At 45.7% G+C, this 17550-nt stretch overlaps 1 protein-coding gene and 1 non-coding gene across 5 annotated transcripts in view; both read right to left on the bottom strand.

Moving 5' to 3' along the window:
* rbbp6 (retinoblastoma binding protein 6) overlaps positions 1-17550 on the bottom strand; it is a 74900-nt gene that overhangs the window by 5416 nt on the left and 51934 nt on the right. For all 4 annotated transcript variants that reach the window (XM_072481140.1, XM_072481142.1, XM_072481141.1 and 1 more), the window contains 6 exons: positions 11755-12143; positions 9759-9849; positions 6654-6714; positions 6510-6567; positions 5084-5443; positions 2147-2248 (listed from right to left, as the gene is read on the bottom strand). In XM_072481140.1, the coding sequence (XP_072337241.1) occupies positions 2147-2248; positions 5084-5443; positions 6510-6567; positions 6654-6714; positions 9759-9849; positions 11755-12143 (1061 nt within the window). The remainder of the gene's footprint in view (positions 1-2146; positions 2249-5083; positions 5444-6509; positions 6568-6653; positions 6715-9758; positions 9850-11754; positions 12144-17550) is intronic.
* Positions 2057-2128, bottom strand: trnaw-cca (transfer RNA tryptophan (anticodon CCA)). Its single transcript has one exon. It is a non-coding gene; the product is annotated as a tRNA-Trp (tRNA).

The following is a 17550-nucleotide window of genomic DNA, read 5'->3' as shown; positions in this document are numbered from 1 at the left end:
TCCACTGTCTTTTGACAAAGGGAGTGACAAAGACTCAACCCGCAAAATAAATTTCTCCTCTGCTCGGTCTTAAACGAATGGCTCTTTATTTTTAAGCTGTAACCCCTCGTTCTAGATTCTCCCACAAGAGGAATCACCCTCTCCATATCATCCTTGTCAAGACTCCTCAGGATCTTATGTTTCAATCAAGTTGCCTCTTACTCTAAGCTCCAGTGGATACAAGCCCAGCCTGTCCAAACTTTCCTCATAAGACAACCCAGCCATTCCAGGTCTTAGTCTGGCAAACCTTGGTGAAACTATTTCCATTTACATCCTTCCTTAAATACTGTACACAATACTCCAGATGTGGTCTCACGAGTGCCCTGTATAACTGAAGCATAACCCCGTTCGTATTCAATTCCACGCATAATAAATTATCACATTCCATTAGCTTTCCTAATGCAGAAAAGCCAATGGTCCAGGGGGTAATATACTGGCATTGATAGAAGATTAGTTAGCTAACAGGAAACAGTAGACATAAATGGACCATTTTCTACTTGGCAGGATGTAACCGTGGTGTGCCGCGGGGATCAGTGCTGGGGCCTCAACTGTTTACAATTTATATAAATGACTTGGATGAAGGGTTTGAAGGCACAGTTACTAAATTTGCTGTGGATATAAAGATAGGTAAGAAAGTAAGTTGTGAATAGAACAAAACAAGGCTACCAGCAGACATAGGTTAAGTGACTGGGCTAAGATCTGGAAAATGGGGTACAAATGTGGGCAAATGTGAAATTGTCTATTTTGGCAGGAAGAGTAAAACAAATTATCTAAATGGTGAGAGATTGCAGTTTTTGGTTTTGAGAGATCTGGTGTTGTGGAACATGAATTGCTGAAGATGAGTATGCAGGTACAGTAATTTAGATAATAGAATATGGTTTACTGCAAGGGGAATTGAATACAGAAGTAGGGAGGTTAGAGTTAGAATACATCTGGAGTACCGAATACAATATTGTTCACCTTGTTTAAGGAAGATGTAAATGCATTAGAAGCAGTTCAGAGAAATGCTTGGATCCCCAGGGGTTTAGAAGAGGGAGAGGGCAGCCGGGGCCCTGGCGTAGAGAGGGAGAGATAAACAGAGGAACCCTACTGTGGCTTTAACATGGATTCCTTTGGGCACCCAGAATTTACTTAAATTTGTTTTCCTTAAAGTCATAATTTTCATGACGCAACTACAACATTGAAGTGAGGACTTGTTGAGCATTACACTTGGAATTGCAAACGTCTAATGCAAGCTTTCAAAACTACAGAAAACCAAGCACTACAGAAGATGTTGCCTGAGGTACCTATCACACGCAATATGTAAAGAAACCAGAGAGCATTGATTTCTTTGAGATGGAGAGGAGACTTCTCTCTGAATGTAAAATACAGGCAAAGGGAACATTAAGACAGCAAGTGCAGAAATCTTACTTTGTATCATTTAAGGTCAGGTGCGCACCCTGGAGGGGACATTACTGCTTCAAACATTAAATTGAAAATATTCCAGAGATGTACAACCCCAGCTTTACAGGGTCAACTAAGTGACGAACACTACCATTATCGGAGAGTGCCATTCGATTAGGCCAGCAGAATCGTACATGCAATTGCCAGATCAGACTGTCCCTCCATTTATAGGTGAAATAAATGAGCACCTCAAGTGGGTTTCACTTTTTACCTGGACTAACTATCTGCTATCATTAGATTTTACTACAAGCCAATTAAAAAAAAATAATTTAGAGTACCCAATTCATTTTTTCCAATTAAGGGACAATTTAGCATGGCCAATCCACCTAGCCTGCACATCTTTTGGTTGTGGGGGCGAAACCCACGCAAACACGGGAAGAATGTGCAAACTCCACACGGACCGTGACCCATAGCCGGGATTGAACCTGGGACCTCGGCGCCGTGAGGCAGCAGTGCTAACCACCGCGCCACTGTGCTGCCGTAAGATTATTTGCATTGTGCTTTTGAATGGAGTCATTTCGAGAACATTCTCACAATGAGAGAAATTTGTGGAACCAGCTGCAGAAAAACTCCGTGAGCCTGATGTGATTTGAACACGCAACCTTCTGATCTGGAGTCAGACGCGCTACCGTTGCGCCACAAGCCCAAGTACAAGTCAATTTACCTCGAGTAGGAGCGTCTGCGTTCCTTCTGGATTTTTCTATATTCCATTAACTCTTTAGCAAAATCATTGGTGAACTCATCAAGCTTTGACTTTTTCTTCTCCCTGAAATGTTTTTGATGCCAGAGGGTGGGGGAGGACAGAACATGAAAAAGAACAAAACTTAACATTGCAGGGCTTTTAAATATTTAACACAGCAACACACTTATTAATCTTGCAGTGTGCAAGCTTGCTTAAAATGCTAACAATAGCAGTTTTAACTCTCCCACTTTCATACACACGAAATATATATATATATATATATATAGAAATGAATCAGAATACAAGCTGCAAAATATGAACTCAGCAGCCTGCTCACTTCCGATCAATTTCTTGAAATGGTCCTGCAATACAGCCAAAGTGTGCCGGTCACACAGCAGCTTGCGCTCTTATAAGCAGTGTACACCCAGTAAAACGTTCAATTTGTGAAGCCACACAAACTGCTTCCCTCTACGTAGAGGGCACCAAATAAATACAGAAAAGAAACTTGCATAAGAGATGTTTATGGTATTTTGAAATGCTATAGTGTAGCAGGATTATTAAATTATTTCAAACAAGTCTTGGGCTGCATGATTGCAGTGGTTAGAATTGTTGCCTCAGCGCCAGGGACCTGGGTTCAATTCAGATCTTTGGGTGACTGTGGAGTTTGCAACGTCTCCTCGTTAGTGCCTGTGTGGGTTTCCTCCCACAGTCCAAAGATGTGCAGGTTGACCATGATTAACTGTTCCTTAGTGTTCAAGAATTTGCAGGTTGGGTGGGGTTACGGGGATAGGGCGGGAGAGTTTACCTAGGTAGGGTGCTCTTTCAGAGGGTTGGTGCAGACTCAATGGGCCAAATGGCCTCCTTCTGCACTGTAGGGATTCTATGACCCGGTTTGTCTCCTCCTTTGCTGACCATTAAGCCACGGCATTCACTTTCTGGCAGGACAGTCAAGCTGCTGATGGCCCTTGAAGCAGCCATTAACACCAGTCCAGGACTGACCAACAGCAGTTAATAGACAGTTAAACAATGGTTGCTTTTTGCTGGGTCCAGCAGAAGTAGTGCCAACCAGAGGGAAAATGAAATCACAGGTGTTAGAGGGTTTGGGCCCACCATGCTAAATGTCAGGCCACTTGAGCAGGCAGGTAACATGGTCTATGGATAGTCTTCTAATTTGTTGTCTGGCAGGCCAAAAATAATGATTGCGTTGCATTAATCGGTTAGTCACTTGCAGCCTGAGAAGAATGAAATTGTACACAGTAGTAAAATTGTTAAAATTCAGTCCAGTACTTCTCCCAATACTAAACAACATTTGATTAAATTTGTAACTACCAGGGGCACACAATGAAATACTGGTCTTAACAGGCAGATTTGTGTGTCAACTTTTTTTTTTTTTTTTTTTTGCAATCATGATAGATACCACTGAAAATGAGATAAGTTGCCCAAACTTTTTGTCTTGCAGAATTAATTCCAGAATGCCAAATTTCAAACTACAGCAAATTATACTACAGGAGTAATGGTTGTGGATTGGTTGGCAAATTGACTGATCATTTTCTTGATGACACAGCTTCAGGCAATTGGACACTATAGTCTTCCCAAGCTCCAAGAGTAATTAAAAAAAAAGGTTAGTCTGATGCCTCACGGCACCGAGGTCCCCAGGTTCGAGCCCGGCTCTGGGTCACTGTCCGCGTGGAGTTTGCACATTCTCCCGTGTCTGCGTGGGTTTCGCCCCCACAACACAAAATGATGTGCAGGTTAGGTGGATTGGCTACGCTAATTTGTCCCTTAATTGGGCAAAATGAATTAGGTACTCTAAATTTATTTTAAAAATTTAAAAAAAAATTAGAGCCAATTTTATGTTAAAAATCTTTCCAATTAAGGAGCAATTTAGCGTGATCTATCCCCCTACAGTGCACATCTTTGGGTTGTGGGGGTGAAACCCACACACACACACGGGGAGAATGTGCAAACTCCACATGGACGGTGACCAGTGTCCGGAATCGAACCAGGTCCTTGCCTGTGTGAGGCAGCAGTGCTAACCACTGTGCTACCGTGCCGCCCCTTTCAGTCTAAGATAATCAGTTGAGTGTGGCTCATTTACATTTGCTAGAAGTGAAATAAAGCCATACACAAGGACCAGTTCCAGGCAAATAAAAGGATTGGTTTAGGATTTGCCCCCTTTTTTTGAATTACCTGGGATCTTAGGGAGCCTAGATCCCTGCTTTCTCCATGGCAGCACGTCAGCCAGTCAATTTGCCAACCAAACAGCACACTTTCTCCTGTAGTATAAATTGTTTTAATCGTTTGAAAATTGTCATTCTTGCGTTTGTCATTCAAGTGCAAGACAAAAAGCTTTGGCAACATATCTCTCTTTTTAGCAATATTTAAACTGCACTACCAAGTGACAATTTAATTACAGTGGAGCATCAAGCCCCTGCCCTGCATTGAAGGTCAACAAGATAAACAAACAAATATATTTGTGTGTGTTTATAGTAGGACTGCACAGAAGCTGTGTACTACAGATAGAGGTCATTAGCTACTGAAACAGAACTGGGAAAAGATGTTTCCATCTTTCAGTAACCCTCTGCAGTATTCCTGAAAGCAGTAACTGAACTCCAGCTGCATTTCATGCAATTATTGCTAAAAAAATTATAAATGTCTGCAGATCAGTCGGCATCTGAAAAAAAGAAAACGTGCAATGTTTGGGAAACCATCAGAAAAGTTTGACTGAAGGACTCCATCTGAAACATTAAGCTTCTTTTTCATGGATGTTGAATAACCTGCTACATGTGATTTGCATTTACGTTGCAAATAATGCATCTAATGACAGTTCAACTGCAGCCGATTTCTCAAAGGAAGAACCCAATTATATACACTGACAACAGAAAATACAAAGGCGTTAAAAATAAGTTCACCACTCACTCCTCTTTTAGACGTCGCTGCTCCCTGTAGAACTCCTCCCTGGACAGTGGAGGTGCTGGTGTGACTGTTGGTATTACACTAGCAGGAGCTGCTGGGGTGGCAGGAGGTACCCATGGAGCAGAAATTGTGGCTGGGGCTGGAGGGAATCCTGGGGGAGGGATGCTAAATCCCGTGGGTGGGGGTTGGCCAGGAGGAAACTGAGGAGGAAATTGAGGGGGAGGCACTCCTGGAGGAAGAGGAACTGGGTGAGGTGGTGGTGGATACAAGGCCGGCGGGTGCACATACACTGGTGGAGGGTTTGTTGCCTGTGTTCTGCTTCTTGGAACACGATCACTCTGCTGGTGCCCTCTGTTGGATGGCCTAGGGGGGACAGAAAAAAAAAGGTAAGCAGTAGCAGGAGGTATTCTGCAAGTACCTGAAGGAGGGTTCATGTCTGCCACGTGGTACCCATTCAGAACTTTCCATTACTGCAGATGCATTGGTAGGTACTCAAACATGGTATTTCAAGATAAATGCTTCAGCGTTCTGTGGAAAAGTGGGAAACCAAGAGCAATACCGGCTCCGAGAACTTGGTGGACAACTCAACTAGAAATTGAATTGAAAATCATTACAGTCCGTTTACATTGCTCTCTGAAAAAACATAGAACCATGCAAAATCAGACTCACTACAATCTGTAATGATGGAAATTTATACTTAAATAGAATGAAGATTTATTGAAAAATGCAAAGATGTACATAAAATAGTTAAGGATGTCTGAAAGAGACAGTGTCATCTGAAATACTAGGATTTCTGTATTTTTAGGAAATAAAATTAGAAATCAATTAAACAAGAGCTTTATTTTAGCAATTATGTTGAATGGAATGAGGGAGGGGAAGTATTATTACTTTTGTTTATGTAGAGCAGCGCTCGTGTTCCACATGACCTGTGCTACAGCACACAGTCCTCCTGCTGTGAACCACATTAGTTAGAATGTAGCCCAGGCCAACGGAATGAATACCTTCCTCTTTTTGACTGCAAAAATTCCCACCCAGGGACTAACGGCTGCAAATAGACAATACAGAAATGCTCACAATCCAAAATGTCAAGTGCACTCAGAAAAGCCAATGCTGTCAGATTTGGGTAATTGGAAAGGCTGCAATGGTGCTGTAGAATGCTTTTCTGAAGTTGGGACCATTGTTAAGAATGTCTGGGAAAATCACAAAGCTTTATGTTACACACAACTGAAGTGTGCTTTCTGAGTCAGGGGAAAATGATTTCTAATTCAGCATCTAACCCCAATCCTGGGATTGTTCGCTATAAATTTTTTTTTTAATTCTCAAAAATACAGAGTAGAATTTATATTCACAGGTTCATAAAATTGAAAAATACCCAGAAACATGCAACGGTTGAGTTTGGACAGAGAAACTCAATATGGTTGGTACTTACACTTCCCAGCCAGGTCGGTTTCCTGGTGGTCGAACCCCACTGGTCCTCATTGGCTGACCTAAACAAAGTTAATAGAAATGAGTGCTTTGATTCAGTTGTTTAATTACTAAAAGTCAATCTGAAAACAATTTTGAAATAACAAACCTGTTGTGGGTATGGATTGCCCATGTGAAGCAGGATGACCAAGAACAGGAACCTGATAACCCTGAAATGGAACCAACTGACAATTAAGTCAATTCAAGTAATGGTACATCACTAACTGGGCAGATTACAAGTTAATTCACATCTTAAACAAAGTGCAAGGCAACAACTTAACTTTCTTCCCAGTTGTTCCCAGCGAACAGAATTCAAATTGTTTCCCTTGCATTAAATTTCAACAAATCATACTATTTTCCTTTGCAACGCAATCTCAATAGATCAAAAATGTTACCCCATAGTATAATCTAGATCTATGCATTGCTTTTGGTTAACCACCCCATATCATTGTTGTCCATTAGTACTAAGGTTAATGACCTTTTGATCACCGATCCCTACAATTAAAAAATTTAGCCGACAGCGATTGAATTTTAACTTCATGCTACATGCAACTTCCCGGCTTGGGTCACTGTCTGTGTGGAATCTGCACGTTCTCCCAGTGTGCGTGCGAGTTTCCTCCGGGTGCTCCGGTTTCCTCCCACAGTCCAAAGATGTGCAGGTTAGGTGGATTGGCCATTCTAAATTGCCGTGCCCAAAAAGGTTAGGTGGGGTTACGGGGATAGGGTGCTCTTTCCAAGGTCCGGTGCAGACTTCATGTGCTGAATTGCCTCCTTCTGCACTGTAAATTCTTTGAAAACTTGCTGCTAAATTTTATACAGGTTAGGTAGCACGGTGGTGCAGTGGTTAGCACTGCTGCCTCACGGTGCCAAGGTCCTAGGTTCGATCCTGGCTCTGGGTCTCTGTCCGTGTGGAGTTTTCACATTCTCCCCATGTTTGCGTGGGTTTCGCGACCACAACCCAAAGATGTTCAGGGTCGGTGAACTGGCCACACTAAATTGCCCCTTAATTGGAAAAATTAATTGGGTACTCTTTATAAAAAATGTTTTCGTACAGGTTGCATCTGAAAAAGCTGACGAAGGAGGTTTATTTCCTTTCCATTTTGGTCCCTCATTTTCATTCTATTCCTTCCTGGCCTCTTCCATTACTCCTCCCTATATCTTTGTTTTCCCACTCCAAGCCCCAATTGTTGCATGCTATTAAGACCAAATGAGCAGAAGCAGGCCATACAGCCTATCAAATTCTGCTCTGCCATTCAATGAGATCGTGACTGATTCAATAAAGTCCTCAACTCCACTTTCCCGCTTTATACCTATAATGCTTTATTTCCTTATTGATTCAAATCTGTCCACCCTGTCCTTGGAACATGCTTAATTACCCAGCCTTTGCAGGAAAAAATTCCACAGATCCACTACCCTCAGAAGAAATTGCTCATCAGTCTTAAATAGGTGACCCCTTACTTCAAGATTATACCGTCTGGTCCCAAACTCTCCCACAAGAGGAAACAGCCTCACAACATCTATCCTATCAAGCCTCCGAGCAAGCTATATGTCTCAATAAGGTCACCTCATTTTTCTAAACTCCAATTAGTATTGGCCCAACCTATTCAACCTCACCTCACAAGAAAATCCCTCCATAACCGGGATCAACCTGCTGAACCCTCTCTACTCTGCCTCTAATACCAGTATATTTTTCTTTAGGCAAGGGAGACAAAACTATTTCACAATAGTCCAGGTGTGGTCTAGTTTTAGCAGGATGTGCCTATTTTAACTTCCATTCCCATTGAAATAAAGGCCAACATTCGATTTGTCTTCCCTATTACCAGCTGAACTTGCAGGTTAGCTTTTTGTGATATAAAAAAAAAAAAAATTTAGAGTACCCAATTCATTTTTTCCAATTAATGGGCAATTTAGTGTGGCCAATCCACCAAGCCTGAACATCTTTTGGGTTGCGGGGATGAAACCCATGCAAAAACGAGGAGAATGTGCAAACTCCACACGGACAGTGACCCAGAGCCGGGATCGAACCTGGGACCTCGGTGCTGTGAAGCAGCAGTGCTACCCACTGCGCCACGGTGCTGCCGTCGCTTTTTTGTGATTTATGAATGAGGACCCCCAAATCCCTGTGCTGCAGTCACCTAACTGGGCACCTAACCTGTCTATATCCCTCGATATACTCTGTCATTCACCACAACTTGCCTTTGTTGTGTTACATACTCTGGGATAACACAGGCTGCAACTCGATGCAGCTTTGACCAAAAAGCTACTCCAGACGTTGAAGTAAGTTCAATGTGATTTATTGAACCATTAGCACAGTTCTCTATGAGTTCGACCCTCCTGCTAATCTTGCTATAGTAACTCAGTCGAACTAACCAGTATGCTCTAAGTCACGTGGTGGGTGTGATGCTGATCAACCCTGATGTACTCTCTAGATGTCTGTCTGTGGAAAGAGACAGAGCATGTGTGCCCTGTCCTTTTACACGGGTTGTGTAATGCCCCCTTGTGGTAATGCCACCTCTGGGTGTCTTGACTGCTCATTGGTTGTGTCCTATTCTAAGTGTTCATTAGCTGATGTTTGCATATCATGACATCTCCGGTGCTCCCTCTACTGTTTACTTAGTTGTAGTGTATTTACATTAACCCCTTGTGTCTATACAGTGATGCATATCAACACAGCCATCTCACCTATTTTTGGGTCATCTGCAAACTTGGCAATAGTTCATTTACTTCCCTCGTTCAAGTCATTTATAATGTAAATAATTGTGGCCCCAGCAAGGACCGCTGTGCAACTCCACGAGATACAGGTTGCCATCCTGAAAATGCCCCTTATCCCAACTTGTGTTGCATCAGTTAGCCAAACCTCCATCCATGCTAATATACTACCCCCAACACCAACATTTTATTCAGTAGCCTTCTGTGTAGTATCTTATCAAATGCTTTTGGAAATCCAAGTATATTACATTTACTGGTCCCCCTTCACCTACCTTACTCGTTACTACCTCAAATAATTGAAATAAATTGGTCAGTAAATTTGGCAATAAATTGCTTTTTCTCTTATTCACTGCTTGCTGAATTCAACTCATGAAGCTTGTTGTATAAAGTTGGGGAATGACTGTGCTTTTTAAGAGGCGCATGCAAATTACCCTATGTATGTCAATGCATCATGCAGGACAACTACGTATAAATGTAAAATATTGACACATGATAAATGACATACCTTCAATGCAGAAGTACTGCTCGTGGACATGGATGGATTGCTAGTGGTTATTCCGGTAGTGGCAGTAACTAGAACCGTTTTGCTGAGTTCACTGAACATGAAATAAGAATAAAACACTTTGCTTTTACATTCAATGATACTTAACTTCAAGACTTATTGCCTATTTATTGATTGTGGGAATGGGTGAACAGGATTCATTTGAATAATAACTTGTTCTGCCTCTATACCATGTGTTACAGAATACTGATACAGGAGTCTAATTTCTTCAGTTTATTCCCATTGCAGTCTTGGCGAAATGTTAACATTGTATCACATTCCCTCTATTTACATCATCAAACAGCAGCACAGAATAAACAGTTTACAATGACAGTGTCTTAAAAGTAAAACTTTACAAATGGAGATAAGATGACAATAAAGAAAGGCGATTAAGAAAGGCATCATAGTGAAACCAGGGAATTATAGACCAGTTAGCCTAACATTTGTTGTTGAGAAATTACGAGACCTACAATTAAGATTAGGGTGACTGAGAACATTTTAAATCGGATTAGAGAGCACCAGTGTGGATTTGAAAAGGGCAAATCATGCTTGAATAATCTGATTGAACGTTTGGCGTAATGGAGAGGAATATCTATGGATGATACTTAACTGGACATCCAGAAGGCAACTGATGGAAGTCCTTCATAAGAGGCTTTGAGCAAAAGTTAAAGCTTATAGAATTGAAGGCAAATTATTGACCTGGTTATGAAACTGCCTGAGCAGGAGAGTGCGAGAAGGGATAATAAGACAGGTACTCTCAAGTGGCAGGAAGTGACTCTTGGTGTCATTCAAGCATCTATTTTGGAACTTCAACTATTCATCGTATTTATTCAGACTTGGACGACGGAACAGAGAACCACATTTCCAAATTTGCCACCTGCACAAAGATAGGCAGCACGATAGCAGTGTAGATGGAAGAGATATCAATAGATTATGGACAAAAACATGGCTAAGGGATTTCGATGGAGGAAAATGCAAGGTCATGCACAAGCAGAAATTTGGAACGGTGGAATGGTCTTTGGGATAACAATAGCTGAAGGTTTGCCATCAATAGATAGAGGGGAAAAAAGGGTTGGGACACACAGCAGTCCAAAGTCAAAATAATAAACTGGGATGTACAATCATATTTAAAAAATCTGAGTCACCCATCACTGTTCTGGACATGCTCATCATCTCCCCCAGCACTCCTCCACCGAAGTAGATGGTGTCATGAAAATTATTTGAAGACACAAGCAACTGAATAATCAAAGAAAAGAATCTAACCACTTTAAAAAAAAAAAGGATTTCTAAAAGTAATGAGCCCGTTAACAGGTTTTTTTGGGAGAAGGGGAAGGAGGAGTTAGCAAGTGTACAAGTAAAATTGGTAAGTTCTGGTTTTGCTGATTTTTAAGAAATTCAATTAAATTCCTTCACCTAGGTTAATACCTTAAAGAACTGTCACATTACCGGCTGGAATTCAATTTCGAGATTTGGAACAGCTACCCAGGATTAAGTTACAGCCTAAAATCAGCGTTGTCGTACAACAGTTCAGATAAGGAGTGATTAATATTTGGATATTGATCTGGTGTTCTGGAGCGAGAAGGGGAAGCAAAGATTTTGGAATTGTTCAAGAGTTAGATCGGTACTGTTACAGGGGCTTCCACAGAAGAATTGATTTATTATATTGTCTGACGGATTTATATATAACAAACATTCAGGACCTATATAACATTCAAGAACTATAGTTTAAAAGAAGAAACTGGTGAAATATCGCCCATTTCCAACACCACTCCCCACCCCCGTATTAGTCCATCTGTTGAAACCATCATCCATGCTGACTGAGTAAAGTCTTTGTCAGACATCTCGCACTGAAACATCTTTTCCTCAGTGTGGATGCACCAGTATCAGACAACTTCCTTGAAAAGCCGACAGCAAGATGCTACTGCAGTCCCTAAAAGGTTCCGACAAGAATTAAACTTACAGAATATCCCCTTCTTCGTGCTTTGGAGGTAGCTGATGAACATGAACTGCAGCTGTTGACAGATCTGGAGCATTGTTGGCAGTGGAGGAAGCTCTACTAGTTTTCACAGGAGAAGGAGCACGTACTGGGACAGAGGCTGCACTTGGAAGGGAAGCTGGAGCAGATGTGTGGCCAGTTGGAATAACAGTGGTGACTGGCACGTCTGGTGGCTTTGAGATGGCAGTTCTGTTTACAGGGAGAACAGGTTGAGGATTGGGCTGGGGTAACGGCCTCAGAGTAGATTGTTGATTATGCATTTGATGGGATGGAACTTGTCGCTGCTGCTGAGTCTGCTGTTGCTTGCGAGTTCTTTTTGTGTAACCAGTTTCATTTTTGAAGTTGTTCACAGCCTGCAAATGAAAGAATACTGTGGCTGAGAATACGTTCGAAATTGTATCCATTCGCTCTCTTTTTAGAAATTTAAGGTACCTAATCCATTTTTTCTTTCCAATTAAGGGGCAATTTAGCGTGGCCAATCCACCTACTCTGCACATCTTTGGGTTGTGGGAAGGGCAGCACGGTGGCGCAGTGGTAGCACTGCAGTCTCGCGGCGCCGAGGTCCCATCCCAGGTTCGATGCTGGCTCTGGGTCCCTGTCCCTGTGGAGTTTGCACATTCTCCCAGTGTTTGCGTGGGTTTCTCCCCCACAACCCAAAGATGTGCAGGCTAGGTGGATTGGCCATTCTAAATTGACCCTTAATTGGAAAAATGAATTGGGCACTCTAAATTTATTTATTTTTTTTAAATAAAAAATCTTTGGGTTGTGGGGGCGAGATCCATGCAGACACAGGGCGAAAGTGCAAACTTCACACGGACGTGACACGGGATTGAACCCGGATCCTCGGTGCCGTGACACAGCAGTGCTAACCACTGTGCCACCATCCCATTGTCATTTCAACACACCGTGACAATTTGTTCTTCCATTTGCACTCCAAATTTCTAGAATTTTACTTGAGCAGCAGTTTAAGGATGCAGTTTATACAACTGCACTTGTTGCTGACAAAATAGAATTATACACAGATTATACATTGGTAGTAAATTAGATTTAGGATGACAATATAATCACCAGAAAGATAAAGTTCATTTTATTTATATGCCTTTATCCAGGCCGGGGTAAAAGAGGAGACAAGATAGGTTTAAAATTGAAGGTGGTGGTGCTGGATAGGTTATTTGTACATGTTGATAAGGCACCAGGGCCAGATGAGATGCATCCAAGGATACGGAGGAAAGTGAGTGCAAACTGCAGAGGATCTGGCCATAATTTTTCTGTCTTCTTTAGACTCAAGGACAGTCCCACAGTCCCAGAGGACTGGAGCATTGCAAATGTTGCCCACTTGTCTTTACACCTCCTTAAAAAAGTGTAAATTTTTTTTTTTTTTTTTTTTTTTTTTAAGACTTCCGGTTGTGGCGATGCGGAGCTAAGCTGCACATTTCGGCAGCTCCCGCTATAACGGACTTTTGGGCTCTCCGGAGGAGCCCCAACGGAAATTTTTTTGACCAAATCCCGTGTGGGAAGGTGAAGTTGGGTCCCCCTTCCGTCGTATGGAGGGGATTAGCAGTGGAGCGGCGGAAGAAACGAGGGGGAAAAATCAAGCTGGCGGAGGTCGGAGATCGAGCAGCATGGGGGCCGGACCAGCAGGAGTTTCTCACGCGTTGCGTGGAGGAGCTTAAAAAGGAGGTGCTGGCGCCAATGCTGTTGCCGATTGAGGGGCTGAAGGAGACCCAGAAGGCCCAGGCGGTAGAGCTTTGAGAGGTGAAGGACAAAACTAACGAGAAAGAGGACGAGATCTTGGGCCTGGCGGTGAAGATGGGAGGCGCACGAGGCGCTGCACAAGAGGTGGGCCGAGAGACTCGAGGTCCTGGAGAACAGGTCGAGGAGGAAGAATCTCCGGATTCTGGGTCTCCCCGAAGGAGTGGAGGGGGCTGATGCCGGGGCGTATGTGAGCACGATGCTCCATTCGCTGATGGGTGCGGAGGTCTCTCCGAGCCCCCTGGAGCTAGAAGGGGCTCACCGGGTCCTGGCGAGGAGACCCAAGGCTGGCGAGCCGCCATGGGCGATAGTAGCAAGGTTCCATCGCTTCGCGGACAGAGAGAGCGTCCTGAGATGGGCCAAGAAGGAGCGGAGCAGCAGATGGGAGAATGCGGTGATCCGAGTCTACCAGGACTGGAGCGCGGAGGTGGCAAAGAGGCGGCTTCAACCGGGCCAAGGCGATGCTGCATAAAAAAAGGGTGAGATTCGGAATGCTGCAGCCAGTGCGACTGTGGGGCACTTATCAGGACCGACAGCACTATTTCGAAACGCCAGAAGAGGCTTGGACCTTTATCCAAACGGAAAAATTGGACTCGAACTGAGGATGTGGAGGAGATGATGACTGTATACAGGGTTGTAAATATGGGTAAAGAATGTTTCACGGATGGGACGATGGATGGGGGAAAAGAGTTCTTGATGGCGGAACAGTGAGGAATGTGGGCGTCGGTGCTGGAGGGAGGTGAGACTCGGGAATTGGGATAAGGCTGCAACAGGAGCTGCGCCACAGGGGGCGGGACTGGCTCAGGAAAGCACGGGCTTTTTCCCGCGTTAGGGAGGAGGGGGATGGAGGAGCGCAAGGAGGAGGGGGGATTTCCGCACCCGGGGGGGGGGGGGTCAACAGGAGTCAGCTGACTTACGGAAGTATTATGGGGGGCAGCAAAAGAGCTAGATTTGGATCTAGCGGGGGGAGGGAGGGACAATAGGGTTGCTGCTGCATTGGCCGAGAGGGAACTGAAAATGGAAGGGGTGGTCGGGGCAGGGGTTCCCCGTCTGGGGGACTGAAGGGTGTGGGAGACGCAGGCACGGGACTGGCCTAAGATAGGAGATGGCTGGTCGGCAGGGGGTGGGTGGGTAGCCCCCCAACCCGGCTGATCACGTGGAATGAGAGAGGCCTAAATGGGCCGGTTAAGAGGGCCCAAGTGTTCGCGCACTTAAAGGGACTGAAGGAGACACATCTGAAGGTGGCAGATCAGGTCAGGTTAAGGAAGGGATGGGTAGGACAGGTGTTCCATTCGGGGCTGAATGCGACGAATAGAGGGGTGGCAATACTGGTGGGGAAACGGGTGTCGTTTGAGGCCAAGAACATAGTAACGGACAATGGAGGCCGATACGTAGGTCGCTGGGGACGGGGGTGGTATTGGTAAATGTATACGCCCCGAATTGGGACGACGCTGGATTCATGAAACGGATGTTGGGCCGTATTCCGGACTTGGGAGGTACGAAGCTTGATAATGGGTGGGGATTTCAACAGTGTTGGACCCAGCACAGGATCGCTCCAGATCTAGGAAAGAGGCCGGCTGCGGCCAAGGTGCTCAGGGGGTTTATGTATCAGATGTTTGGGGGGGGAGAGAGAGTAGATCCGTGAGATTTGCCAGGTCTTTGGCCAGAGAATTTGCTTTTTTCTCCCATGTACACAAGGCCTACTCCCGGATAGATTTTTTTGTTCTGGGCAGGCATTGATCCCGAAAGTGGAGGGAACCGAGTATTCAGCCATAGCCATTTCAGACCATGCCCCGCACTGGGTGGAACTAGAGCTGGGGGAGGAGAGGGACCAACGCCCGCTGTGGCGGTTGGATGTGGGACTGCTGGTAGACGAGGAAGTGTGCTGGAAGGTGCGTGGGTGCATCGAAAGGTATCTGGAGGCCAATGGGGAGGTGCAGGTGGGAGTAGTATGGGAGGCGCTGAAGGCGGTGGTCAGGGGAGAGTTAATCTCCATCAGGGCTCATAGGGAGAAGAGAGAGGGCAGGGAAAGTGCGAGGTTAAAGGGGGAGATTTTAAGAGTGGACAGGAGATATGCAGAGGCCCCTGATGAGGGACTACTCAGGGAGAGACGAAGTCGCCAGACGGAGTTCGACCTGTTGACCACAGGGAAGGCAGAGGCACAGTGGAGGATGGCACAGGGGGCGATGTATGAGTATGGGGAGAAGGCGAGCCGGATGCTGGCACATCAGCTCCGTAAGAGGATGGCAGCGAGGGAAATAGGTGGAGTCAAGGATGGAAAGGGAACTACGGTGCGGAGTGCGGTGAAAGTGAATGAGGCATTCAAGGCCTTCGACGAGGAGCTTTATAGGTCCCAGCCCCCAGGGGGGAAGAGGGGATGTGCCGATTCTTGGACCAACTGAGGTTCCCGAGGGTGGAGGAGCAGGAGGTGGTTGGTTTGGGGGCACCAATTGGGGTGGAGGAGCTGGTTAAAGCATGCAGGCAGGGAAGGCCCCGGGACCGTATGGGTTCCCGGTGGAGTTAGCCCCGTTGCTGGTAAGGACCTTCAATGAGACAAGGGAGGGGGGGACCCTGCCCCCGACAACGTCGGAGGGCGACGATCTCTTTGACCCTGAAGCAGGATAAGGACCCACTACAATGCGGGTCGTATAGGCCGATCTCGCTCCTCAACGTAGATGCCAAGTTGCTGGCAAAAATGTTGGCTACGAGGATTGAGGCCTGTGTCCCGGGGGTGATTCACGAGGACCAGACGGGATTTGTAAAGGGCAGGCAGCTAAATACCAATGTGCAGAGGCTCCTAAACGTGATTATGATGCCATCGGTGGAGGGAGAGGCGGAGATGGTGGCAGCTATGGACGCGGAGAAGGCCTTTGACCGAGTAGAGTGGGAGTATCTCTGGGAAGTGTTGCGGAGGTTTGGGTTTGGGGAGGGGTTTATCAGTTGGGTTAAGCTCCTATTTAGAGCCCCGGTGGCGAGTGTGGTTACAAATCGGTGGAGGTCGGAGTACTTCCGGCTGTATCAGGGGACGAGGCAGGGGTGCCCCCGTCTCCCCTGTTGTTTGCATTAGCAATTGAACCTTTGGCCATGGCACTAAGGGAGTCCAGGAAATGGAGGGGGAGAGGAGCATCGAGTGTTGCTGTTTGCCGACAACCTGTTGCTGTATGTGGCGGACCCAGTGGAGGGGACGGTGTAGGTCATGCAGATCCTAAGGGAGTTTGGGGACTTCTCGGGCTACAAGCTCAATGTAGGGAAGAGTGAGCTCTTTGTGGTGCATCAGGGGGATCAGGGAAGAGGGATAGACGACCTCCCGTTGAGGAGGGCGGAAAGGAGCTTTCGGTACTTGGGGATCCAGGTTGCTAGGAGCTGGGGGACCCTGCACAAACTTAATTTGACGCAGCTGGTGGAGCAGATGGAGGAGGACTTTAAACGGTGGGACATGTTGCCACTCTCACTAGCGGGCAGGGTACAGTCGATTAAAATGGTGGACCTCCCGAGGTTTCTTTTTGTATTCCATTGCCTTCCAATTGTGATCACCAAGGCCTTTTTTAAGAGGGTAGGCATTATGGGTTTTGTGTGGGCGAGTAAGACCCCGAGGGTAAGGAGGGGGTTCCTGGAGCGTAGTAGAGATAGAGGGCTGGCGTTGCCGAATCTGGGTGGCTACTACTGGGCAGCAAATGTGGTGATGATCCGTAAGTGGGTGATGGAGGGAGAGGGGGCGGCATGGAAGACGTTGGGGATGGAGTCCTGCAAAGGAACGAGCCTGGGGGCGCTGGTGACGGCACTGCTGCCGCTCTCGCCGACAAGGTACACCACGAGTCCAGAGGTGGCGGCAACGCTAAAGATCTGGGGGCAGTGGAGACGGCACAGGGGTGCGATCGGAGCCTCGGTGTGGTCCCCGATCAGAGATAACCATCGGTTTGTCCCAGGAACGATGGACGGGAGGTTTCAGAGCTGGCATCGGGCAGGGATTAGAAGAATGGGGACCTGTTCATCGATGGGACGTTTGCG

The sequence above is a fragment of the Scyliorhinus torazame genome, chromosome 17 (genome assembly GCF_047496885.1).
Source record: "Scyliorhinus torazame isolate Kashiwa2021f chromosome 17, sScyTor2.1, whole genome shotgun sequence".
Classification (NCBI taxonomy): Eukaryota; Metazoa; Chordata; class Chondrichthyes; order Carcharhiniformes; family Scyliorhinidae; genus Scyliorhinus; species Scyliorhinus torazame.
Note: the sequence above shows the minus strand (reverse complement) of the source record. Positions and strands in the feature narration are given on the sequence as shown.